The sequence below is a fragment of the Onychomys torridus genome, chromosome 1 (genome assembly GCF_903995425.1).
Source record: "Onychomys torridus chromosome 1, mOncTor1.1, whole genome shotgun sequence".
NCBI lineage: Eukaryota > Metazoa > Chordata > Mammalia > Rodentia > Cricetidae > Onychomys > Onychomys torridus.
The window spans coordinates 99,074,192-99,099,659 of NC_050443.1; the positions used below are offsets into that span (position 1 = coordinate 99,074,192).

The window sequence follows — 25,468 nt, forward strand, 5'->3', positions numbered from 1 at the left end:
CTTCACTTGAAGAAAAGGTTGTTTTGCTTCTAGGAAGTTGGAGAATTCCTGCCCCAGACAAACCTGGGTTTAAGAGCAAGAAGGGAGCATGCCCTTGCGGCTTGTTGGGCTGCGCCTGCTTTCCTGAGGGCCCCTTCGGTCTCCATTTCACCTCTGTCAGTCAGTGCTTTCAGTCTGAAGTCTTTGCAGGACCTTCAATAAATTATAGGTCTCAGCTAACTGTAAAACAACCTATTTCCTTAATGTCAGTTGGCTGATATTGCAAGGGTTGCTCTTTTCGTCTTTTAAAATGTTTTACATTTTCGTCTTTTAAAATGTTTTCAGTGTATCTTAAAACTCTTATACAAAGCTATTTCTTTTCCTATCACCCACTGTTGAGTCTGTCTTCCTAAAAGGCATGTTCGACTCCTCTGTGTAGTACTCTGGTCTGACTCTGCTAGCCTGGCATTTCTGCTGTTTCCTCCATCTTTTCTCCTATTTTGACTTTGGTTCTCACTTGCATTGTTTAATTTCTTCTTTGCTTCTCCTTCCCTTCCCTCTTACCATCCCCATGCATTTTGGAGTATCATTTGCAACTAAAAAAGCATCATGATATCTTTACATGATATATTAGTGAATTTGCCTTTTAGCTATAAAAGATAAACTATATTTTAAACATATATTTCATAAAGTAAAAAATTTTTGGTGCTGCTTGCTCTGTGTGTACGATAGAAATATTAATATGTGTACACTTCAATTCTTATCCTTTATCCCCAGGTTGCTAGGAAGAGGCTCCATGTTTGTGTTTTCACCAGATCAGTTTCAGAGGCTGCTTAAAATTAATCCGGACTGGAAAACTCATAGACTTCTTGACTTAGGTGCTGGAGATGGAGAAGTCACAAAAATCATGAGCCCTCATTTTGAAGAAATTTATGCCACTGAGCTTTCTGAAACGATGATCTGGCAGCTGCAGAAGAAGAAATACAGGTACCAGTTCTAGAGGTGTGCTGGGGGTACTGGGTGTATCTTGGTTTTAGATGGAGTTCTTTAAAGTGTGTGTATATATGTTTACATACAGTTTTTGTGTGTGGCACTGGGGATTGAATGCAGGGGCTTGTGCTTGCTAGGCCAGCACTCTACCTTTGCACATATCCCAGTGATAAGAATCAGGAACAGTTTTCCATGGTTAAGAATTAAACACAAATCAGTGGGAAACCAGAGAAAAGGAATTTTCCATGGCAGCCTTTTTCTGAAGCAGAGGACTTGGCATCATAAGGAACGTAACATGAGTGAGAGCTTGGAGCAGGTGGTCAGATGTGAGGGCTTGTCCCCTAGGTAGGATCTGGCATGTCCAGATGTTTTGTGTGCTTAAAAAAAAAATTGGTAAAATATATGTACTATAGGATATGCCATTTTAATAATTTTTAAGTTTATAATTAGGTCAGTGGTAGTGGTTCATTTGTATCATCCACCCTCACAACTTTTCAGCTCCTCTGACAACACTCTCAAATGGTCATCTCTGATTCTTTCCAGCCCATAATCACCTTTCTCCTTTGTATGAATTTGACTACTCTGTGTGCCGTATCTTAGGAAGCCTAGGAAGACTCAGGAAAGCCCTTTGATTGGCTGTTTCATTTAGCATACTGTTTTGGTGTTCATCTGTGTTGTAGCTTGTACTTCAGTTTTCTTAGTGCTGAATAACACTGTTGTACAGTTACTCCACACTGTTTTACAGACGTTTGGGTTGCCTCTAACATTTGTCCTGTTACTTTTTGTTGCTGTGCTAACATACGGTGACCAAGACAACTTACACAAAAAAGAGTTTATTGAACTAACAGGTTCAAAGGGTGAGTCTGTGACCATTGTGGTGGGCATGACACTGGAGCAGTAGCTGAGAGCTTACCTGTTGAGAAAACAACTATGACGCAGAGAAAGATAACTGGGAGTGGTGTGAGCTTTTGAGAAACCTCAAATTCCACCCCCAGTGACACCACCTTAAACAAGACCACACCTAGCCCTTCCTGAACAGTTACCAGCTGGGGACCAAGTATCCAAATCTATGAGCCTATTGAGGGCCATTCCCATTCAAGCCTCCACAGCCATTGTGAGTAATGTATGAATGAGTAATATAAATGCCTGTTTAAGTATGTATGAATGAGTAATATAAATGCCTGTTTAAGTATGTATGAATGAGTAATATAAATGCCTGTTTAAGCCCCTGCTCCCATTTTTATGCCTAAAAGTGGACTTGCTAGATCATATGTTAAATCTATGGTTTTTAAATTTTTAAAAAATATATATATATATATATATATATATATATATATATATATATATATATATATATATTTTATGTGTATAAAGTTTTGCCTACTTGTATGTCTGTGTACCATGTGCATGTCTGGTATCCACAGAGGCCAGAAGAGGGTGTTGGGATTCCCTAGAACTGGAGTTACAGGTGATTGTTAGCCATCATGTGGGTACTTGGAATTAAACCTAGGTACTCCACAAAAGCACCAAGTGCTCCAGACTGCTGAGCCATCTCTCCAGTCCCCTAAGTCTATGTGTAAAAATTTGAGCATTCATTGTACCTTCTCCATAGCACCTACACCAGTTACATCCCCACTAACCAATTTCTTTACATCCTTGACTGTAGTTGGACCCCAGCCCCTACCTGAACAGCTGTCAGTAATGATGGCTATAAAGTGTCAAGTTCAGTTTGCAGACTGCCTGGTGCTTGAGAGACTTAGGAAGAGTATTTATTAGGAATGGAGTCTGTGGGTTCAGAGACTTCTGAAGAAAATGTAAGAGACTTCTCTGTATTGGCTGCTTACACGATGTAGAGGTGGCACCTGCCTCTGTGCTATTTGGAAGCCTTGGACAGAAATTATGTCCTCACTCACTTTCCTGTACATTTTACTTAGACTAACCCTAGTTATAGCATCTTTGCAGCTTTGGTGGAGCAGGACCAGATTGAACATTTGGAAAACATGGGAAGTTTTAGATGAGAAACTGGGCAAACCAAGGGTGGTGGTGGAAGGAAAGATTGTGAATATTTCATGAGAATAAATGGAAAGAAGACGTCAGTGTAGCTTCTGCTGTGGTCAGGCACAGCTGGATCCTAGGCGTTGAGTTATGGACAGGAACTCAACCCTTCTCACAACAGTGTTAAATAACTGGTTGTTACATTTGAAGGATCTTCCATAGAAGTGAGTTTGAATGACTACGTAGCCTTCCTTGGTTTCATCCTCAAGTTTGTGTCCTGGTGGACCTACTTGATAACAATAAAAATGTATTACCCCTCCTATTCGAAGTTCATATCAAAACTTGGAGTACTTTGGCTTTTATTATAATGATAGCTTAAGTCATGTTGGATTTCTAATCTCTTCCCATATCTCCCTACTTAATTAAAACAAAACAGGGCTAGTGAGTTGGCTCAGTGAGTAGTGAGCTTGTTACCAAGTATTAAGCCTGAATTTGATCCCTGATATCCACATGGTGTGGGAGAGAGAACCGATTCTACGAGTTGTCTTTTTTTTTTTTTTTTTTTTTGTGGAGCTGAGGATCGAACCCAGGGACTTGCACTTGCTTGGCAAGTGCTCTACCACTGAGCTAAATCCCCAACCCCTACAAGTTGTCTTCTGATTCCCACACATGTGCAGTGGTACAAACATAACACAAATGTAATAAAAACTAAAGACAATGCTTAGTCTTGGAGAGAGATTAGAAGCCTAAAGTTACTTTTCTTAATGAAAAGATACTGGAGAATGGAATGTACAGAAGGTTATTCACGTTAGCTGTGTAGACTGGCAGGGCTAATTGCAGGTTTCCCTCACCTTGCATGGAGAGGGCCAGGGTCCTTCTTCACCTGAGTAACATGCTAGGAGGGGCTATAATTTGTCATTTCTATGCTACATTGTGAACTTAGACAATACACTTCTTTCATTTTGTCATAAAAGAAAACTCCCAACAACTCATTACGATTCCTGGGCAGTCTGAGTGCAGCTACTAATGTATCTTAAAGAGTGGGATGAGTTTCCAAAGAGAACTTTAGAAAATGAAGTAAGGATGAGATTGATCTGCTGTCAGCACAAGTCAACCACCCCAACATCAAACTCAGGTTTTGGTTCAGAGAGTGTATTTCTATTTTCTAAAATCCTAACCCAGAAACTGCTGTCTGGCAGCTGATTTTGAGGTGGATTAAGTGAGACCTTTTCTTTCCTTTCCTTTTTCCTTTGTTTCTTTGTGTTTATTTGAGACAGGGTTTCTCTCTGTGTAGCTTTGCGCCTGTCCTGGAACTCACTCTGTAGCCCAGGCTGGCCTTGAACTCACAGAGATCCGCCTGCTTCTGCCTCCCAAGTGCTGGGATTAAAGACATGCGCCACCACCGCCTGGCTATGTCTGGCTTTTCTTTCATTGTAGACCTAAGATTATAGTTTTATTTAATCAAACGAGTAATTTGTGATTTTTAAATTATTTGGCTAAGGCATTATAGAAGTATTTCTTTCATAATTTCATTCATTGTTCTACAGTGGAACTGATGACATTTTATTCTGAAGGTAGAGCCTGCACAGTAGTGTTTGAAACTCCTTCTTGATGAACTCAGTACAGCTTCTGAAATCGTTATGGAGTAGTCTTGATATGACAGAATTCTTCTGAAGCTCTAGTGCTGTATGTTTTAGGAGATATTACTGCAGATAGACACCTGTACAGCAGAGGAGCTGGTTACTTTCTTGTTTTGTGGCTTTTACCTGTAATCTCAGTGCTGGGAGACAGAAGCAGGAGGTTGAGGCCATCTAGGGCTACATAGATAGATAGATAGATTGATAGATAGATAGATAGATAGATAGATAGATAGATTGATTGAAAGAAAGCTATAAGATAAACTATCGTGAACTGGGGATCTAGCTCAGTTGGGAAAGTGTTTGGCATGTAAACAAGAGACATAAGTGCACTGCCCCAGTTCTTGTGTGAAAGCTGACTGTAGTGGTATGAGTTCACAATCCTGGTGTTGAGAAGATGGATACAGGAGAACCCCAGGCTCAGTGCCGTGCATAGCCTAGTTATTGCGTGCCTGGCCAATGGAAGACTGTCTTAAAGAATTTCAAAGTGGATAGCATCTGAGGAATGACATCCAATATTGACTTCTGGCCTCCACAGCTGCCGTTTTTTTCTTACCTGCTCTTTGTATAATTGTAAATATAAATTATAGGTACATATTTTTGAATCTACATTGATTTAGAAGACAAAGTTATAACCTTTATTGGCATCTCAGTTTTTTGTTTTGTCTTTTTCAAGACAAGAGTCTCACTGTGTAGACCAGGCTGGCTTTGAACTCACAGATCCACCTACTTCTGCCTCTCAAGTATTGGGATTAAAGGTGTGCGCCATCATTCTCTGCATATCATAGTTATTTTTAAAGCTGTCTCTAAATGGGAGAAATATTAACCAAATTCTTTTTGATTTTTCTAGAGTGCTTGGTATAAATGAATGGCAGAATACAGGGTTCCAGTATGATGTCATCAGCTGCTTAAATCTGCTGGATCGTTGTGACCAGCCCCTGACATTGTTGAAAGATATCAGAAGTGTCTTGGAGCCCACCCAAGGCAGGGTCATCCTGGCTTTGGTTTTGCCCTTTCATCCCTATGTGGAAAACGGTAAGTGTGGACAGGCCACCTCTTCTCAGAATGGCTATCTACTGGTAGTTTTGGTTTTGTGTGATGATCAACTGAACATTGTCTAGTGTTTCTTAGTCGCCTAGAATTTAAAATAATCCAATTAGCCATGTATAATATCATGGCTTGGTTAATACTTATCTTAATACAGGTTTTATAGCATTCTAGTACTCCCCTTGCACTGTAATAATTGATACTCAGCTGGGTCAGTGCATCTGTGTCTGTACTCTGGGTCTTTAAATGGTGCTTGAGCCCTTTATTTAGTAGCTTATAAGCCAAGTTAAGCAGTGAATTGTGTTTTTTAATCTGCTAGTAGATACTTGCTAAATGTTATGGCTGTTTTGTTTTACATTTTGTAATTCTTGTCCCAGACTCTAAAAATGATGAGTGTTCTCTTTTGAAGATATTCATGTTCCAGTATGTATCATTTCTTTGAGTAACTAGATTTTTAAAAAAAATTAATTTTATTATCATTTTTAGAACTGTCTCTGTGTGTTTGTACATGTGAGTACAGCATCTGCAGAGGCTAGAAGATAGCATCAGATCCCTAGGGCCTGGAGCTGCCCTGCTCGGCTTCTGGTTCTTAACTTGGAAGCCATTCCTCTCTCCAACCCTTGTCATGTGACTTTGTAAATTAATGCTGCCGGTCTTCATTGATATTGATTGAAGAGGATGCTAGAAGAGATGGCTGTTTCCTGGCACTTGGGTTTACTGTGGCTTCTGACACTAACTTCATGTCACAGCAATTCATACTGCAGCTGCTGTAGCTTGCACTTAAGGTTGCCTTGAAAATTACAGCTTTAATACTCTCTTCTCCATTTTGATAAGTTAATGTACTGATATAAAACTACTTATTGTACATGTTAATATTTTTAAAATCTTTAGTCTTTTATTTCTTTTTTTTCCTGAGACAGGGTCTCATTAGCCCAAGCTAGCCTTAATCTTACTATGTAGCCGAAGATGACCTTGATTTTTTGATCCTCCTGCCTCTCTCCAGTGCTAGGATTTATGTGGTGCTAGAGGTTAAACTTTTTAATCATTTTTAAAAAACCTTTTAATTAAGGTGCTTGCATATTCCATAATTCTGTTCTTGTCCTTATTTTTCACCCATGGCCATAGTCTTCCCTTCCCTCCTTCCTTCCCTCTTTTTTTTACCCCCCCTCATTATTTCTTGTTTGCTTGCTTGTTTTGGGGACAGGTTCCCAAAATTCAGCTGGTTTGAAACTCATGATCCTCCTGTTTCAGATTCCCACATGCTGGGATTGCAGGGGGGTCACTATAATAGGGTTCTCCCATTGTACTTAATGCTTGTCTTTATGTTTACCCCAAATTGTTGTTGCTTTGGGAAGTAGGAAATTCTCTCTCTCTCTCTCTCTCTCTCTCTCTCTCTCTCTCTCTCCCCCCCTCTCTCCCCCTCCTTCCCTCCCTCCCTCCATGTGTAGGCAGGCAAAGGACGTTGACATCAGTTGTCTGTTACTCTTCATCTTTAGTTTTTGAGACGGGGGTCTCTGAACCTGGAACTTGCTGCTTCATGGCTGGACTGGTTGGCCAGCATGCCTCAGATAGCTGCCTGTCACCCGTCCCCCATTACAATTCTATGCTGCCACACCCATCTCTTGTGTGGGTGCTAGAGATCTGACCTCAGTTCTCAAGTTTGCATAGAAGCGTGTTAACCACTAAGTCATCTCTGCATCACTGAGCCTTTTTCCTAGATTTGTTTTTGAGGCTGAGTCTCATGTAACCTTACCTTAACTAGCTGTGCAACTGGGGATAGCTTCAACTCCTGATCTTTCTCCTGCTTCTGCCTCTAAGAAGTAGGTTACAGGTGCTTGCCACCATACCGGGCTTGAAGATAGAAAATCTGTAGACATAGGAGGGCAGGAAGAAGACCGTTGGAATAGCTGTCCTCTCTCCGATCTTCCTTCTCTGTACATTACGTTCCTGTTGTTGAATGGCTTTTCAGCCTGCCTTAAGTGTGCGTGCCATATCAATATATATGTCGTGTGTATGTTACACACCGAGAAGACGACGAGTAAGTGACCTCTGATCTGACCTCGCTGCAGTGCCGTTCTCTGTGCTGAAGCCTTGGCTCCATTTCTGCACTAAGCTCTCTAGTCACTGAGTTGTGAGGCTCTGGCTTCCTGTGTCCTGATGGGCAGCCACATGATAGAACTTTAATGCTGCTTCCTGGCATAGCAGGAGGTGGAAAAGCAGGAGGAAGGAACATCAATCTAACCACAAATTTCATTTCCTCGTGTTTCTGACGAGAAACATTGAAAGGGAGTCAAGCTAACAAGAGTGCAGTCTTCTTCACTTAGGACTGAGAACAAGCTCCTTGATTGTGGGTGTCCAGAGCTGCCTGTGCACTCTGAGGAGTCTGGCCTGTGACACATCACAAATTTGAGACAAAGCCTTGTTGCTAGGGGTGACCTTTATTGACCTGTACCTTCTGCAGATTGTCAGGGGCACTCTGTTATTGCTGTTGCTTCCTTTCTCCAAGTCTCTAATTAGACCCTGATGATTTCCATGGGAAACTGTGAGGACTGGAGACTTCAAGGCGCAGTGGGCTTGTTGGGAGGGTGCCTGAGTGTGCTTAGCCTGCTTTGCTTAATTAACAAAAAGCAGTTATAGGTGAAATGATTACTCTTAATTTTTTGGCGGGGTGGTGGTGGTGGTGGTCAGTGTTGTGCATTTAACTACAACTTTGTTGTATAGACTAACTTAGAAGCAGTCTCGTGTTTTGTTTTTAAAGATTTTTTTGTTTTATGTGCATTTGTGTTTTGCCTGCACATTTGTCTGTGCCAGGGTATTGAATCCTCTGGAACTGTCACAGACAGTTGTGAGCTGCCATGTGGGTGCTAGGAATTGAACCTGTGTCCTCTGGAAGAGCAGCCATTGTTCTTAGGAGCTAGCTGTCCAGCCTCGCCTGTGTTTTTAATCTGTTTACTTGGTACCCTCACCTAATCTTCTTTACGGGTTGATAATCTGGTGAGATGTGATCAGGGAAAAGGATGACATTATAAAGGAGAATTATATTGTACAAATGAAAATTTAATAACATGATTAATTTGTTAAAATTATAATTTTATACAAAATCATTCATGGTAAAATGGTTCAGGCATCTTGCACAAGGGTGTATAATGAAAAATCTTTTTTTTACTCCAGTCTCTTTTTGGTTTTAGATCACCTAAATGTTCTTCAAATGTTACTCCACATGTATGTAGATAGAAGCTGTTAGGAATGCTTTAGATACCTTTCCCCTGAAATATATGTAGGCCCACACTTGTGGCTGCAGGCGAACTGGATCTACGGTGTGCTAGGCTGGCTCAGACTGACTCATGGGACCCGACTGTTACATGGAGTGGATGCAGTGAGCCGCCTATTAAGTAGGCCTGTCATTGCAGCTGAGCATGGTGGAAACATTGACAGATGGAATTTAACAAACTACAGATTATTTTCTCCTTCGGCAATGTGGTTGTTAGCATTTACCATTGTAGGAAAGAGGCCAGACACTAGCAGTCTGCTTTTACATTGTCAGTGACAAAAATGTGGGCAGGATGGCTTATGCTGGTAAACCTGGTGCTTGAGAAACCAAGGCCGGAGCTGCAAGAGTAGGTCAGGCCTAGCCTGGTCTACATCGTGAGTTCCAGGTCTGTCTGCTCTACACAGATTGTCAGCTTTACATCACTGCTTGGTTGATACCCCCTCCCCTCCTTTTTTAAAGGCTTATTTATTATAAATATAAACCCTGCAGGCCAGAAGAGGGTGCCAGATCTCATTACAGATGGTTGTGAGCCACCATGTGGGTGCTGGGACTTGAACTCAGGACCTCTGGAAGAGCAGTCAGTGCTCTTAACCTCTCTCCAGCCCCAGTTGTTGTTTTTTGTTTGTTTGGGGTTTTTTTTGGTTTGTTTTTTGTTTTTTCGAGACAGGGTTTCTCTATGTAGCTTTGCGCCTTTCCTGGATCTCACTCTGTATAGCCCAGTCTGGCCTCAAACTCACAGAGATTCACCTGCCTCTGCCTCCTGAGTGCTGGGATTAAAGGCGTGTGCCACCACCACCCAGTCCCCCGCCCCCTTTTTTAAGACAAGGTTTCTCTGTGTAGTTTTGGTGCCTGTCCTGGATCTAGCTCTGTAGCCCAGGCTGGCCTCGAACTCACAGAGATCTGCCTGGCTCTGCCTCCCGAGTGCTGGGATTAAAGGAGTGCGCCACCACCGCACAGTGTTGATTCGTTTTTTAAAAAATTCTTTTTTATTAAGAGTTTACAAATCTAGGAGTTAACATTGAATTTCATATCTGAGTGTTCAGCATCTCTGGGGATGATCATACTGAAGACACACTTTGACTGGGAGGCTTCCCTAAGACAGTGTTGCTTTGTTCTGTGACACTTGTATTTGTAAACATTGTAAATGAAAATGCCATGAACAGCTGGGCAGGGTGGCACATGGCTTTAGTCCCAGTACTCAGGAGGCAGAGATGGGCAGATCTCTGTGGGTTTGAGGCTAGCCTGGTCTACAGAGCAGGTTCCAGGACAGCCAGGCTTATACAGAGAAACCCTGTCTCAAAAACACTAAAAAAGAAAATGCCATGAACATTGATATTATTACCTTTTTTTGCAGTTCTAGTGATTGGACCCATAGTCTTGTATGTGCTACACAAGTACTCTACACTGCAGCATATCTTTAGCCGTTTACGTTGTTTAAATTACTTTATTTAAATATTTGCATACATGTTGGGAGTTATACTTGTGGAAGTGAGAGAACAGCTTGTGGGACTTGGTTCTCTACCCTGTGGGTCCCAAGAATTGAGGTCTTCAAGCTTGGCAGCAAGCACCTTTACATTTTGAGCTATCTTGCTGTCTCTTAATTTTTAAAAATTGATTTATGTACATGCATTGGGATGTGTGAGTGCAGGTGCCTACAGAGGCTAAAAGACAAGGAGACGGAATTAGAGGAGGTTGTGAGCCACCTGGCATGGGTGCAGGGAACCAAACCCTATCCCTGCTAGAGCAGTAACTACTGTGACTGCTCTAACATCGCTCCAGCTCCGTCCCTCACCCTTTCGTTTCTATTTGAGATAGGGGCTCACTAGGTTATTAGGCTGGCCTTGAACTCAGGATATTCTTTCCTTAACCTTGTGAGGAGATCAGGTTACAGATTTGACTACAGTGCCTCGTAGATAGCATTACTACTGTTGATAAGTAAATTGCCTATAGCTGATCTTTATGTTTATGGGGGAGATTATCTTGGATTTATATCATTGTTCCGCAGGGTTTCTCTGTAGTTTTGGAGCCTGTCCTGAATCTCGCTCTGTAGACCATGCTGGCCTCGAACTCATAGATCCACCTGCCTCTGCCTCCCAAGTACTGGGATTAAAGACATGTGCCACCAACCGCCCGGCTGTTCTGCTGATTTTGTAGAAAATAATTAGGAATGTTTTACTCTGTGTTTTATTCTTTGAAAATTTGATAACATTGTTTTGTGAAACTGTTGCATGAGACCTGTGGTTTTCAGAAATAGCCTGCTAGCAACTTTCTTACTCATTTATAAGGTCATGATCTGATTAAATTAGACTATTATGTTGTTGTTATTGTTATTATTATTATTATTTGTTGTTATTATTATTATTATTATCATTATTATTATAGTGTCCTGCTATATAGTCTTGGTTGGTCTGGAACTTGCTATGTAGCTTGGGGTGGCCTCAAATTTATGTTTCTCTTCCTGCCTCTGCTTCCTGAATGCTAGGATTTTAGTCATACCCACTATTCCTGGTTAGACATTTAGTCTAAAACTCTCACTCACCCAGATAGAAACAAGGAGGACTTCCAGTCTGTTTTGTGGAAAGAGCTTAGTATCAGAGGGCTAACCTCTGTTTGAATTTGTAATATTGGTTATCCTGGCTTCTCAGTAATCTGAGAGGTTCACCTGCCCAAAGTGGCTAATACTCACATTGGGATTTATTATGAGGGTTAAGTCATGTATTAAACAGTGGCCAGCTGAATGGGTCTGGCTTCTGGTATTAGGTCCATGCTAGATTTGTTCTAGTTTATCCTATTCTCTTAACTGTTTTTATTTGTGATTTATTTGATCATACTTGTTCACAGTTCCTCCCATAGAAGTATTTGCCAGTGTCTTTTAGTCTGCTTTAAACTCATAACAAAAGTGTTCAGAATCTGAAGGCTTCATTTTGAGTTTTAACTGTCTCAAAGTGAGTTCTCTATTGGTGTATGTGACTCCACAGCTATATTCCCATTGGTCACAGGTTTGCGATTCCTTACAAAAATGAAAAAGGAATTAATTTTTTTAAAAAACCCTTTGGCATGTCTTGGTAGGCAATTTAGGGTAGAGGATATAGATAAGACTTCTGGATCCATCTGCCTCTTCTGTGTTAAGCCTCCCCACCATTGTGCTGGGTCTAGGAGGTGGGCCCTTTGGGTGGTGATGGAGTTCACTAGGTCAGTGTCTTGTGCTGAGGTCCCAGAGCCCGTACTCTGCCTTCAGCAGTTCGGAGGAGGACCTAATTAGAACCCACCTTGTAGCACTCTGATTCTACTTCAGCCCCCAGAACTCTGAAAAAGACATCTCTGCTGCTTATAAGCCACAGGCCTATGGCTTTGTCCCAGCAACAGCAGCCGACTAAGATGTGTCTCATTTCGTCTTCGCTGTCATGGGAATCTCCAGTCAGATGGGAGGCTGCAGTATGTATGTAATAGGGAAAATTCTCTGGATGCTAAGGGAGCAAGAAAGGACTTAGACAGTATTTTCTGGAGAAAGTCAGTGGGAGTGAAGTGTTTGTCATCTCACTTGAAACGCAAGGCATTTCAAAATAGAATTATTGTTCAGTTGCATTCATGCAAAGGCATTGGAAGGCCTGTGTGCTGGGAGAGCCAGGCAGCAGGAATACCTGGATAACTGAGCACTGTGCTGCTAGTGATTCTGTTACAGAGTGTAGCTGTACCAGGCAATGCTGGGGTAATGTAAAGAGATGGGGCAAAGTATGGTGGGACCAGAGGAGGAAAGATCATTAACTGGGACTTAGGGAAGGCTGTGTGTGCGCTGCTGAGCTGTTGTGTGTGTTGTCTTGTTTTTACAGTGCTGGGGTTGAACCCAGGACCTTGCTCATTCTATTGAGCTGTATCTTTATAGTATGTTGCAAACTCACACAAGAGCATATGTAAAGGCATGAAGATACAGTCATGGTGAGGTAGGGCTAGGGCAAATTCAGTGTAAGTCAAGGACAGAGTGCAGGGCTGGCTTTGCAGAACAGCCAATGCTCACTGAGTGTTGGGCCCTTTTATGTGTGATGTTGGAAATAGAGGTCCTTCCTCTGAAAATAACTTCCGAATTTCAGTTTAAAATCCAACTTTGAGGCAGTTGTTGATTCATTCTTTGGGAAAGGCGTATTAGAATTCAATTCTATACATTAGAGATTTGTCTCTTGGGAACAGTACCAGAGCACAGTCTGACAGAAATGAATGGCACACGCATCCAGTACTCTGCTCTCCTAAATGGAGCTAGTACTTGCCTTTTTCTGCCGTCTGGTTCAGAAGTTCATTTATTTTGCCTATGCTGGTAGTCAGAGTTAGGGAGTTCACCTCTTGGAGTCCATAGGAAATTCATTTTGGAGTATAGAGGCAGAAAGATGAATTCATGGGCTGTATGAGGCCTGTGTCAGAAAGGGAGGGAGGAGAACGGCTCAGTGGTTAAGAGTGCTGTTCCCATCACCCACATTGGACAGATCACAACCACTTGTCATTCCAGTTTCAAAGAATCTGATGTCCTCCTTTGGCCTCTGTGGGCACCTGCACACACATAGATAAAAAATAAAATAAAAATTTCAAACAACTAACCAGCCAACAAAAATGCTGCTCTGTATTCCACTGTTTTATTTCTTTTTCAGTAGCTAACATACATATACATATGTATATACTATACACAATAATGTGTGCGTGTGTGTGCGTGTGTGCGTGTGTGTGTGTGTGTGTGTGTGTGTGTGTATGTGTGTGTGCGTGTGCGTGTGTGCATGTACAATTAAAGTGAGGTCACCTCCTTCCTCTGCAGTTTTTGGGACACGTGTTATCAGGATAGCACTGATTTGAGCCATTAATGTCAGACTATTCCAAAGAGACTTTGAAGTGTGTGAAGACTGTATCTGTGTTTTAAGAAGTGTGTGTGCCATTTAGTGCCTGTGTAAAAGTAACTGTACTGCTAGAATACACTGTGATCAAATTTAGTGAGCAGTGTGAGCTTGTCGGTACTTTACATTCGAAGAACAATCCATGGCACACCTCTTAGTGAAATAGTGAGGACCTTGCTGGACCAGGCCGCTGGACCAGGCCCTCTGTCCAGGCTCACTGAACGTGCTTGGCCCTGGCACTCCCTGGCCGGAAGTCTTTGGCACCACACTGACATCTAGAGTCAGTTGTGTGCGTTTGATCTGAGGCATCTTCTGATCGCTTTGGGTTTCTCTTGATAGTCTTCCTCTGGTCTCTCTTGGTCTTGCTCTCCTTGGTTGTTCTGTGTACCTCAGCAGGAGAAGGTGCACTGCCCATTGCTCCATCACAGTATCAGAAGAAGTGACTTTTGTTCCAGGATACTTTTTACAGTGAGTTTCTTACTTAAAACTTGGCCTTCTCCTCACTCCTTTTACCCCCCCTCACTTGATTCTAATTTCATCGTTCCCACAACTCAGGAAGACATTTATTCCCCCTCAGAACTGAGATCTGTGGTTTAACTTTAAGTCTTCTCCAGGTTACTGGGCATCACATATCTAGTATGTTGGGTGTATTGACAGGATATATGCAACAATTTTAAAAGACTGTTAAGATGAAGTTGTTTTTAAATTAGCTCCTTGGGTAGACTGTTCATGGAAAATTAGAAAAAGAGATCCTCCAGTTGAATTTTCCTGAAGTTTTCATATTTTGTAGTTTCTGTTGGCAACAGTTTCTCATGTTTTGCCTTCTGGTGTGGCAGGCCATCTTTTCCATTTGTAGTGTCTTTTTCTTTTGGTGGTGGCAGTTGTTTTTGGAACAGCGTTACATTTATCTCTGGCCTCAAATTCATCCTGTACTCAAGTATGACCTTGAACCTCTGACCTCTTTATTCCACCTTCAAAATGTTGGGATTACAGCCTCCTGTCACGTTGCTGAGTTTTTGGGGTGATGAAGATCAAACCCAGGGCTTTGTGCCTGCTAGGCAAGCACTCTGCCGACTGAGCTACATCCCCAGCGCTCTTTGGTGTTCTTGATTGGTTTGTGTCCATCCACACTGCAGTAGATGCTGGAGTTTCAGTTGCAGTGATTTAATGAAAGAGTGAAGGACGTCTATGGTCTTCCAGAGTTGGGAAGTGCTCCTCTGTTTTCATAAGTGCAGTCTCTCTCCTGTGACAGTAAACATGAGCTGTGCTTAACATTCTGTTACCAGTGATGTGGTCCTATAGCTACATAGGCGCTCCTGCTACTGTGCACCTTTGGTCTTGTATGCACTTTGAATCTGTGTGTGTGTGTGGGGGGGGGGGTCTCTGTGAGAAAAGAATCCACCCTTTGCTTTATTGTATGATCTTTTGAGTCCCCGGACTGACTGAACTCACTATGTATGTAGGCCAGGATGACCTTGAGCTTTAGATCCTCTGCTTTTACCAGTAAATACTGGGATTACGAGTATATGTTACCGTAGATGTGGTGGCAACACACCTTTAATCCCAGCACTTGGGAGGCAGAGCAGGTGGATCTCTGTGAGTTCGAGGCCAGCCTGGTCTACAAAGTGAGCTCTATGATAGCCAGAGCTGTTACACAGAGAAACCCTGTCTTGAAAAATCAGAAAGCTGGGGGGTGGGGGAGGCAAAACAACAAAACACAAGTAAGTGTTACCACACTCATCCTGGTTTTGTTGGTTTCTGAAACAGGGCTCAGGGTCTTGCTATGAAGCCCAAGCTGGCCTTGTGCTGATAATTCTTCTGCCTTAGTCTTCCAGGTACTGGGATGACAGGTGTGCACCATCATGCCTGGCCCTTCCAGTTTTCTAAAAGTCTGGTTTACCAGTTTTCTTTTTTTTAAAGGCAGTGTCTCACTATAGCCCTGGCTAGCCTGCAAGTTGCTCCTTAGACTAAGTTGGCCTCTAACTCTCAAAGATGTGCCAACCTCTGCCTTCCAAGTGCTGGGATCCAAGGTCTGCACCACCACACCTGGCCTCATTTTTCCTTTAAAGTATGATGTGGGGCTAATATAAAATCTGTCATGATGCTGTTGTCCAAAGACTCAGAGCGTTACAGTTCTTAGTTCTAGTCTTCCTTCAGACTGTTTACTTATACTTTCGTTCAGAAGCACTCAGGAGGCAGAGGCAGTTGTGTCTTTGTGAGTTTCAGGCCATCCTGGTCTACATAGAAAGTTCCCAACCAGCCAGGACTACAAAGGGAGACCGTGTTTGAAAAAATAAATAAAATAAGCTCTAGCTTCAGTAGGCATGGTGTGAACAGGCAGTTTTTGTCTTTATGCTTTTTTATATCACAGGAGGGTGGATTGAATATGTGAACGATACTCTCTTTTGGTTAAAAAAATGTTTAGATTTTTATTTTTAAAAACTGATGCTGGAGGTGGAGGTGCCAGGGCCTTCATGAATACTGCGCAAGTACTCTGCCATGGAGCTATATCCCCAGCTCATGAAAAGCTCTTACAAATTGGATAACTCTCTCCATCCCATCCCACCCCCCAGCAAAAAAGAAAAGAAAAAAAAAATCACACTTCACAGTCATCATCCTGTGGTATTTGCCTCTTTCCTAGTTACCTGTTCTCTGTGTCCATTGTCATAGAAGGCTTAGCATTCCGGCCACGTGTTGTGTGGAACCAGGTACCCTACTACCCATAAGCTCCATTCTCTCCAGAATCCTGACTGTGGCTTGAGAGATACTCTTTCAGGAAGTTGCATAGACCATCCTGCCCCCAGTGTCCAGTCCCAGAGCTAGAAAGATGCTGCTTTTGTATCACTAGCAAATTTTTTCCTTACTGGTAACAAGTAACATCTGCACAGGTTTGTAGTGCTGACCTAGGGCCTACTGCTCACTGGCTGCAGTACGAAGTAGCTTTTAGTCCATAAAAGCCCCTTGCGTGGGTTGAAAACCACATCACTAAAATGGGGGCCTCTGCCTGTTAAACTTTGTATCCAATGCCCTCTGTCATACTTTTGGCTAAACAGGTTCTCTGATAAAGACACTTTGTAAAAGAGTCTTCTAAAGGAAAACTTGATTATTTATTGACAACTTGTTGGCAGCATATTCTTTTCAGGGATAGAAGCTTTATATTTGAATTGTGTCCTGTGCTCTTTTATACTTACAGGCTGTTGGCTTGTTTCCACATATCTCTTATGGTATAATTCTTGAGCGATTTCCTGAAAGATTCGCCGAGCACTCTTCTGTAAAACCAAAGGGAAGGTTTGTCTTTCAGGAATGTGGGCTCCACCGTTATTGCCGGGTGCTCAGCAGTGGGACCCCTCTGCAGCCACACAGTTAGCTTTTGTGCTCTGAGTGCATTGAGCAGAATTTATGGCAACTTCCTCCCCAGGTGATTGCAGAGGATCTCTAATGGGGAGTAGCAGCCTCTAGGGTGGAAGTTACTGTGTTGTTCCCTGGGCTCCTACACAGCTCACATTTGAACTGGTTCCCGCCCGCCACAGTGTGGAAACACAAGCACTGGCAATACCTTTTGTGAGTCTTCTTTGGTTTCTCTACTTCTTGGACTCTTAGATTTGGACTGTCAAGAATAAGAAAATCTGTGAGCATTTTGTGATTCTATGCTTAAAGAGAACTGAGCTGGCTCAGTGTTTGAATGACATACGCTAGATAACTTTAATAATATTTTAGGTGCTTTTGTTTAATTAACAACTGAATTTAACAACTTAAATGGATCTTATTGTAGCATATGCAAGAATTCTAGTAGATATTTATACCCTTACTTGTTAACATATGTACAGATCAAAGATAACTCCTTTTTGGTGCATTAACTGTTTTGCTCTTAAAAATTGTTCTTCCGGTTTTCCTAGATGACAGTAGCCTCTCCCCTCCCCACTCCTCACCCTTACAGTAGAAAGCCAACACAGGTGCTTAATCTAGTTGTGGGCTCTAAACAAGTACTGAGTTGATCTCTGACTAGTAGTCTCAGTTATGAAGACTCAAGGATGCCTGCAGCCTCCTCCAAAGTGGAGGCCTGGAAGAAGTGAGCCAGGCGTTTGCTGGGCCAGCTGTTTCCTAGTGGACAGATGAAAATAACTTCTATGGTGACATTCCAGGTGAGAACGTTTGACTTACTTTGAAGAGGACTAGGAAGATCACACACACGCCGGTGATGTAGACAGAGAACAGTGCTAAGAGCACTATTAGGAGACTGTGCACCTCCCTGCCGAGAAGTCTTTCTTCATGGTGGAGACAGAAAGAGCAGTCACTGTCGGAGCATGTTCTGGCAGGCATCTATGAAGCATCACTTATACTACAGTAGAGGTGGAACCTGAACTTGCTGGGCTCCCCCATCCCAGCAGTGTCCATGTGGGGCCCCATGAGTAGAAGACGCTTGAGAATGGGATGGAGTCAGTTCAGTGGCCTTTAAATGTGCTACAACAGAAATGCTTCTTGATCAAATAAAAACATTAAAAAACAAAGTTGAAGAGCCAGGCCTGGTGGCTCACACTTTCAAGGACAGCATTTGCTAGGCAGAAGCAGATGGACTCTGAGTTCGAAGCCATTCTGTTCTACGTTGTAGGTTGTAGGACAGCCAGGGCTACATATACAACCACATTGAGTTGAATATCTGTTGTAGCACTAAGAATCGCCTTTTTGTTTGTTCTTACTTGGTTTCCCCCTTTCTTATGGTGCCATACTGCTTATTGAACCTAGTGCCTCGCACATGCTTAAACCTTCCACCACTGAACTACATCCAGCCCAAGAAGTACTTTTATAAGCATTTCTTAAACACATGACATTTACATGTTCTTTTGTTAGAAGAGACCAACAAGTGTTACCAAGTCTGTTGGTGCAGGGCAGGTGTTTTCTTGGTATTTATTGGTGCCATCTGGTAATCACTGGAGGAGGTGAACCCTGAGGATCTTAGAGCCAGGCCTTTGCTTTAAAGGCAGTTGTAACATGTGTTTCCCCTAGTGAAGCCCTCCAAACAGTAATACTGTTTTCACATTCTGAATTCTCCTTTTGGACAGGAGGTATTCTGTTTTCAAAGAAGGAACTAAGTAACTTGGATGTCTTTCAGTACTGATTATATGAAACATGAAATTCAGTGAGATACAAAATTATTTCCCATTAACCTATAGTTCCAGCTAAATATCCCATAGGTACTGTCCCCTGGACTCAGTTTATATAATGCACATTTTTTTTTTTTTTGTAAAACATCATAACATTTTGCTCAAATCTTTAACCCTTTATCTCACAAGCACAAATTATGGTATAAATCTGGTAGTATAATATCTTGACACAAGCTGCTAGTTTCCAGAACCTCCCTGGCTGACTTGACTCTATCTGGTATCTACAGATGCAGAGGCAATGGTGGGTCTTTCCATTCTCTCTCCATCCCCAGACTTCATGCCTGTAAGCCGAGAAGCCACTCTTCTTCTTCCCTGTGCTGCAGTGTCTAGGTGTAACCCGGGAGGCCTGTGTGTGCAGTGTCTAGGTGTAACCCGGGAGGCCTGTGTGTGCAGTGTCTAGGTGTAACCCGGGAGGCCTGTGTGTGCAGTGTCCAGGTGTAACCCGGGAGGCCTGTGTGTGCAGTGTCTAGGTGTAACCCGGGAGACCTGTGTGTGCAGTGTCCGGGTGTAACCCAGGAGGCCTGTGTGTGCAGCGTCTGGGTGTAACCCTGGAGGCCTGTGTGTGCAGTGTCTGGGTGTAACCCGGGAGGCCTGTGTGTGCAGTGTCTGGGTGTAACCCTGGAGGCCTGTGTGTGCAGTGTCTAGGTGTAACACGGGAGGTGTATGTGTGCAGTGTCTGGGTGTAACATGGGAGGCCTGTGTGTGCAGTGTCTGGGTGTAACACGGGAGGCATATGTGTGCAGTGTCTGGGTGTAACACGGGAGGCCTGTGTGTGTAGTGTCTGGGTGTAACCCAGAAGGCGTATGTATGTGTCTTATCAGCTTTCTCAGAAACTGACTTAGCATTACACCCCCTAGAATATCACTCTGAAAGAGAAACAGAAGTGACCAGTCAATTGGACTAAGAAAAAATAAAGAGGATTAAACACAAGTTTGGAGATAAGCCACCAGTAGATCCTTGGCCTTTGCCATTCTGTCTGGATACCAGAGAAACAAAACTGATTATTCTGGCTTCCTGTGGAGATCTCTGACCATCCCTCACATTAAACCTGCGTAAGCATTGGCAGTCATTTCACTGAGCCATTCCCTTGAGTAGTCTAAGATAAAGACATTTCAAAGGCATGTGGTAGCATATGCCTGTAGTGCCAGCTCCTTGGGAAGCTGAGGCAAGAGGAGGACATGAGCCAGGAGTTCAAAGTCAGCCTAGGACAATATAGCAAGATTTGATTTCTTTAAAGGGAAAAAAAAAAGTGAACAGGCTTCCCACGACCATGAAAGTAACAATCATATACATGTTAACAAATGTAACAATCATATACATGTTAACAAATGTGACCCAGCCTTGTGACTGACCTCTCACCACCAGTGTAGTCCCGTTTCCAGTCTGCTTAGCTCTCGGTGCTGGCTCATGGGGAAATGCTATTCCACAGATGTAAATTGCACTGTCATTTGGAGACACCCTGTTGACAGTGAGGGAGACTTGGTTCTGGTCCAGGGTTTCTTTCACTGTGAACTTGTCTGCCTTATTTCTGCATCCATCCAAGCACAGAGCCTCAGGCTGATGAGTGCCACAGCGAAACCACAGACTTCTTGGTTGCTTTGAAGAGCATCCAGTTGTGGAAAAGGTACACTCCATGGTGACAGTCTCAGAAGTGTCGTCCACCTCTAGGTAACCTGGCTGCACCACGGAGACAGTACAGGCACCCAGCACACCTGTGTGAGGAAGCACGTGAGTGTTGGGGGCTTCTTTGCTCTTGCTGCTTCTTGGCACTTTGGGGCTAGGGCCCATTCGGTCTCTTTTGATTCTTGTCCTGTTTCCATTAACAACAAGACTCTAAAGACAACAGTGGGCCTCGCCTGTGCTAACTCATTGCTGCTGGTCTTTACCTGATGGTTGTTGGCATGCCATCTGACTATCTGAGGACAATCTCAGAGAGGTTCTCATGGGATCAGTGTGGCTGGTGGAAGTGGTGTTTCTGAAACCAGAAGTACATTCTTAATGCCTACAAGCGTTTCCTTGATCATAGGCCATCTACAGAATCTTGAAGAGCCTGTTTCCTCCTGCACACCCTTTGCTTTGAGATGTGATTGAGCACATGAGCACCACCAGATTTTCTGCCTGTTGGGGACTGGATTGTCTAGAGATGAATCTGGTGTCCATTTGGGAATTAGGATAACGGGAAAAGATGTACCTATGAGAAAATGCAGCTCTGGCCCAGCCCATGGCTTCCCTGACTACTGTAGAGCTGAGGTCAGGGAGGGAGTCCCTGTGCATTGGTCTTACTTGACTCATGTAGTAACAAGGAGAACACAGACTGGAGTTGGAACCCATCTCTGCACTTGCAGCTCGTGAGTGCTGCCTGGGTTTCCTGTCGTGGGGATGTGGTCCCTTTTGCAGTTCAGACAGAGTTTAAATGGGATGACGCCCAAGCCACAGTATCTCATCGAAAGTAGCCGTTTCTCCTGTGCCCCTGCCATTTGTGCTGTCCACTGTGTGCAGCTGCTTGGAGCTTGAGTTCCTATCTTGACCTTCTCGCCCTAAAAAGGTGATGCTAGAAGGTCACATGAGGAACAGTATGGGTTGAGGCAGATGGGAATTTATATGAGTTTTTAGTTCAACTTCTGCCTAGTTGTATAGGACAAATGGTCTCATCCTACTTAGTTCTGAGAATGGGGAGGTGGGGGTGGGGGCAAGCAGGTGATCAGTCTAAATCCTCTGATGCTTATACTCACTCAGCGGTGCTGCTCCTCAACCTTGCTAATGCTGGGACACTTGAGCCAGTTCCTCATGTGGCGACCCCACCATACCATTATTTCATTGCTACTTCATAACTGTAATATTGCTATTGTTATGAATCACAATGTAAATATCTGATACTTGACCCCCAAAGGCGTTGCAACTCACATTGAGAGCTGCTGGTTTAGAGGCTGGGGCTATTTTGAACTTAACATTTTGTTCTGTAGGTTCCCACCCAGAACAGCAGAGGCAGTGCATGCAGTTAGTCACGGCATTTGTGAGTCTCTTCTCACATTTCACTGAGCATTGTGTACTTTGAGGGAAACTGAGGTTCTGTGAGACTGGCTGAAAGGAGTTAGTTAGCTGGGAATACCTCCTGGCTTCTGTGCTGAGGGCCGTGGGCTCACCCTCGTCTGTTGACTGCAGCCCCTCACTCTGCCTAGGCACAGTCACCTAGAAGTCCAGGGACCACTGCAGATTTGAAATGGGTCAGTCCTGTCAAATTCCACCACTGCAGACAGAACCCCAGTCTCAGATGGCTTGCAGGTGAAGAGTTTAAAAGTAAAGCCAACCTTTAAGCACTTGCAACTTGGGAGTTTCCTTTCTTAGTCTTGGGGGTAGGAGAAATCACAAGACAGGCCAAGGAAGGGGCCAGTGCTGTTCCCTCTCCCTCCAGTTGAGCAACTTCAGCCAAAATGAGAAGTCGTGTCTCACCACAGCCCTCCCCGTGGAGTTTCCTCTTAGGAATTCTTAGGCTCTGTAGTTTTTTGTTTTAAATCAGTTCCCACGGAAAATGTTGAAAGTTTAGCTTGGAGAAAATAATCTCCTTACTACTTTTTGAAAACTAAAGGATACCATAAGCTTATTTTGTTTGTGCTAATGTATGTCTGCCTTTTCAAGTGTGTGTAATCAGGTCTGTGGGCATGCATGCATGAAAGTTGAGGTGTGTGTGGAGGCCAGAGGATAACCTCAGCTGTGTTCTTGAGAACTATCTCCTTGTTTTCCAGACAGGGTCTCAGTAGTTGAGTAGGCTGGGCTGGCTAGTGAGCTCTGGGCATCTGCCCAGCTCTGCCTCCCCATCTGGTCTTTTTACATGGGTTCTAGAAACCACATGGAGGTCCCTCTGTGTGTATAGCAAGCACTTGGCCGAAACAGCTCTCTAGCTCCAACATTTATTATTATTAATAAATTATTATTGTCATTGTCATCCATTTATTTATTTGTTTTTGCTTTTTCAAGACAGGGTTTCTCTGTGTAGTCCTGGCTGTTTTGGAACTCACTCTGTAGACCAGGCTGGCCTCAAACTCAGAGATAGGCTTGCCTCTGCCTCCTGAATGCTGGGATTAAGGGTGTGCACCTCCACTACCTGGCCCAACATTTATTACTGTGGAAAATGTCAAACATGCCGAAGTTGGTACTTAGCACAGTGGACTCAGCATTACCTCAGTCTTGTTTCCTCTCTCCTTACTATCTCATCTACTCACTCCATTGTTATTATATCTGCAGACATTTCATAATATAGCTGGAGACATAAGGTTTTCTTGAACCAGTTAAAATAGTGTATAAAAGTAGTGTATACTCAGTGCAGACAGTAGGACAGTGTAAGACATCACATGGTTCTTTAATCAGAAGAGCCACTGTTAACATTTGGTATAATCGTTCTCTTCTCCTCCCTGCCCCCCTGCTCCCCTTTCCCCACTGTGCCCTGCTTTCTTTTCCTCGTCTCTGAACCCTCACTGCTGGACTGCAGACTTAACCTGCATTTCTTTACAGATGGGGAAAACTAATTTCAAGAACTTTTGCTCTGTTTCTTTCCTTGCAGTCTAAATTCTGAGGGTAAATCTGAGATGATTTACAACTCTGATGAAAGAAATAACTTTTAGAGCTAGGACAGGTCCAGGCAGATTCTGAAGATTAGTTACATTATGGGGTGGCTTTTCTCTAGAACAAGTTACAGTAACATTGTCTTCTGGAAGTATTAAGCAAATCTGTGTAGTGTGCACTGGTCCGGAGCGAGCTTGCCTGTGGGAATTGACTCGTTAGCACATATGGTCCTGAGCAGGGCCATATGGTCCTGAGCAGGGCCTGTCTGTCAGGGAGGTGTGCTCGAAGCAGCACAGCAGCAGAGAAAGGGCTTGTCAAGGCTAGTAGGAACCCTTCCTTCAGCTGTGGAGAAGAAGAAGAAACCCCAGCACCTTACTGTAGTGTTGCACAGTTTAAATTATTTGGCAAGAGCTTAAAGTATACATGTATTTGTCAGGAAGCAGCAATTCATTTAAATGAAACAGAGAAAAGGAAAAAGAAATCCTCCTTACCGACATGAAATAGGATCAGGCTGATTTCCAGCCAGAGGCCGATCTTGCTTGTGCTCACAGGGCCCATCACTCTGCATGTGCTGGGCATGAACTCAGGAGGATGGCCTTCCTTTTCCTCCTCCTTTTTTTCAGAAAGGAAGAAGTAAAGAGGAACTCTTATTAAGGAAGCACAAGCAGGAACTTGTAGAAATGTGTAAACATGGTTTGTAACAAGTTTCACCATTTAAAGTTGGAGATTTCACTTGGGAGTGTTTTTCTAAGTGTGTGTATTAGAAATTGTTATAGGCATTTGATGTTCCGTGTGGAGGTTTGCTTTACACCTAGTTGTGCTCCAGGAAGTCATGTGGTCCTCAGGCAGTGCTTGACATTTCAGAGTGCTCTTGATGCTGGTGTAGTCCTCTGTGGAGTGCCTTTCAGGGCCAGAAATTGCTAAATCCGAGCAGCCACAGGCCATGTTTCCTGTGGGCCTGGGGGAAAACCGCAGCCTAGTATTGGTATAGAAGTACATGGCGGCCCATAAGCATGTCCACCTGGCTTTAATTCAAAGACTCTTTAGTGTTGACAAGCAAAATGGGTGTGCCTCTTGGTCCCTGTTCTGGGTCTGAGTCACACACAGCCCCCCTCACTGCCAGCATACACACTCAGCCTCTATCTGTCAGGTGCTTCTTTATAAGTAGCAGGAACTGACTCAGGCTGAGCCAGCAAAAAGAGACTTGTTAACAAGATTTGAGGTGGCTCCTGGAGTTTTAGAAGGCCTGGAGAACCATGTGAATTCGAAGTCAGGAGGAGCTTGAGTCCCACTGAACTGGTGTGATGCTGAGCTGCTGCTGCCTCCAGGCACTGAGTGCTGCAAACTTGTTATTGGCACCATCCACCAGTCCACCTCCCTAGCCACTTGATACCAGTGCCTGCATGTAGCACAAAGCCACCTCTTCTTCTGGCTCATCAGCTCTTTTCCAGCCTTGGCAACTGGCCAAGGTGTTGCACCAGCCCCCTGCTGCAAGGAAGGCTAGAAAAGCAGCTTCCCATCCCACTAAGGATTAGCTCCCCAGGCAGAGAGTGCGGTACTGGCCACCGAAAAGAGCACATAGTCTTTCCCCAGTAGCCTGTGTGCTCTAGTCACCTGCTGGTAGTAGAACCCTTTAGCACCAGAAGCCTCACTCTGAATTCCTCTAAAAGCACCCACATTCAAATATACTCTTGGTTTTGTCTCTATAGTCAGGCTGTGGCTTGTAGGAGAATGTGATCTTGCCTACTTTCCACACCCCAGACTCCTCTAATACTTATAGGTTTGGAAGTGATTGACAGATGACTTAGGGAATGGGTTGGCATCTCTGGAAAAGCATGTGCATTTCTGTGAATTAAAATTCCTCATGAACCTATTTTAATTTTCATCCATTTAACTCTAGGCAGGAAGTTGAGTAAGTGTTCTATATACGTGATCCTTTGTACTGACTAAAAC

The 25,468-nt window shown here is 43.5% G+C and overlaps 2 protein-coding genes across 3 annotated transcripts in view; one reads left to right on the forward strand and one right to left on the reverse strand.

The window, feature by feature from the left end:
• Mettl9 (methyltransferase like 9) overlaps positions 1–25,468 on the forward strand; it is a 45,410-nt gene that overhangs the window by 18,926 nt on the left and 1,016 nt on the right. For both annotated transcript variants that reach the window (XM_036190887.1, XM_036190877.1), the window contains exons 3-4: positions 757–966; positions 5,452–5,636. In XM_036190887.1, the coding sequence (XP_036046780.1) occupies positions 757–966; positions 5,452–5,636 (395 nt within the window). The remainder of the gene's footprint in view (positions 1–756; positions 967–5,451; positions 5,637–25,468) is intronic.
• Igsf6 (immunoglobulin superfamily member 6) lies at positions 14,738–24,078 on the reverse strand. The gene is made up of 6 exons (XM_036190899.1): positions 24,007–24,078; positions 20,308–20,667; positions 17,955–18,058; positions 17,350–17,400; positions 16,985–17,062; positions 14,738–15,036 (listed from the first exon to the last, which is right to left on the reverse strand). The coding sequence occupies exons 1-6, from the start codon at positions 24,071–24,073 to the stop codon at positions 14,980–14,982; spliced, it is 717 nt and encodes a 238-aa protein (XP_036046792.1). The 5' UTR covers positions 24,074–24,078; the 3' UTR covers positions 14,738–14,979.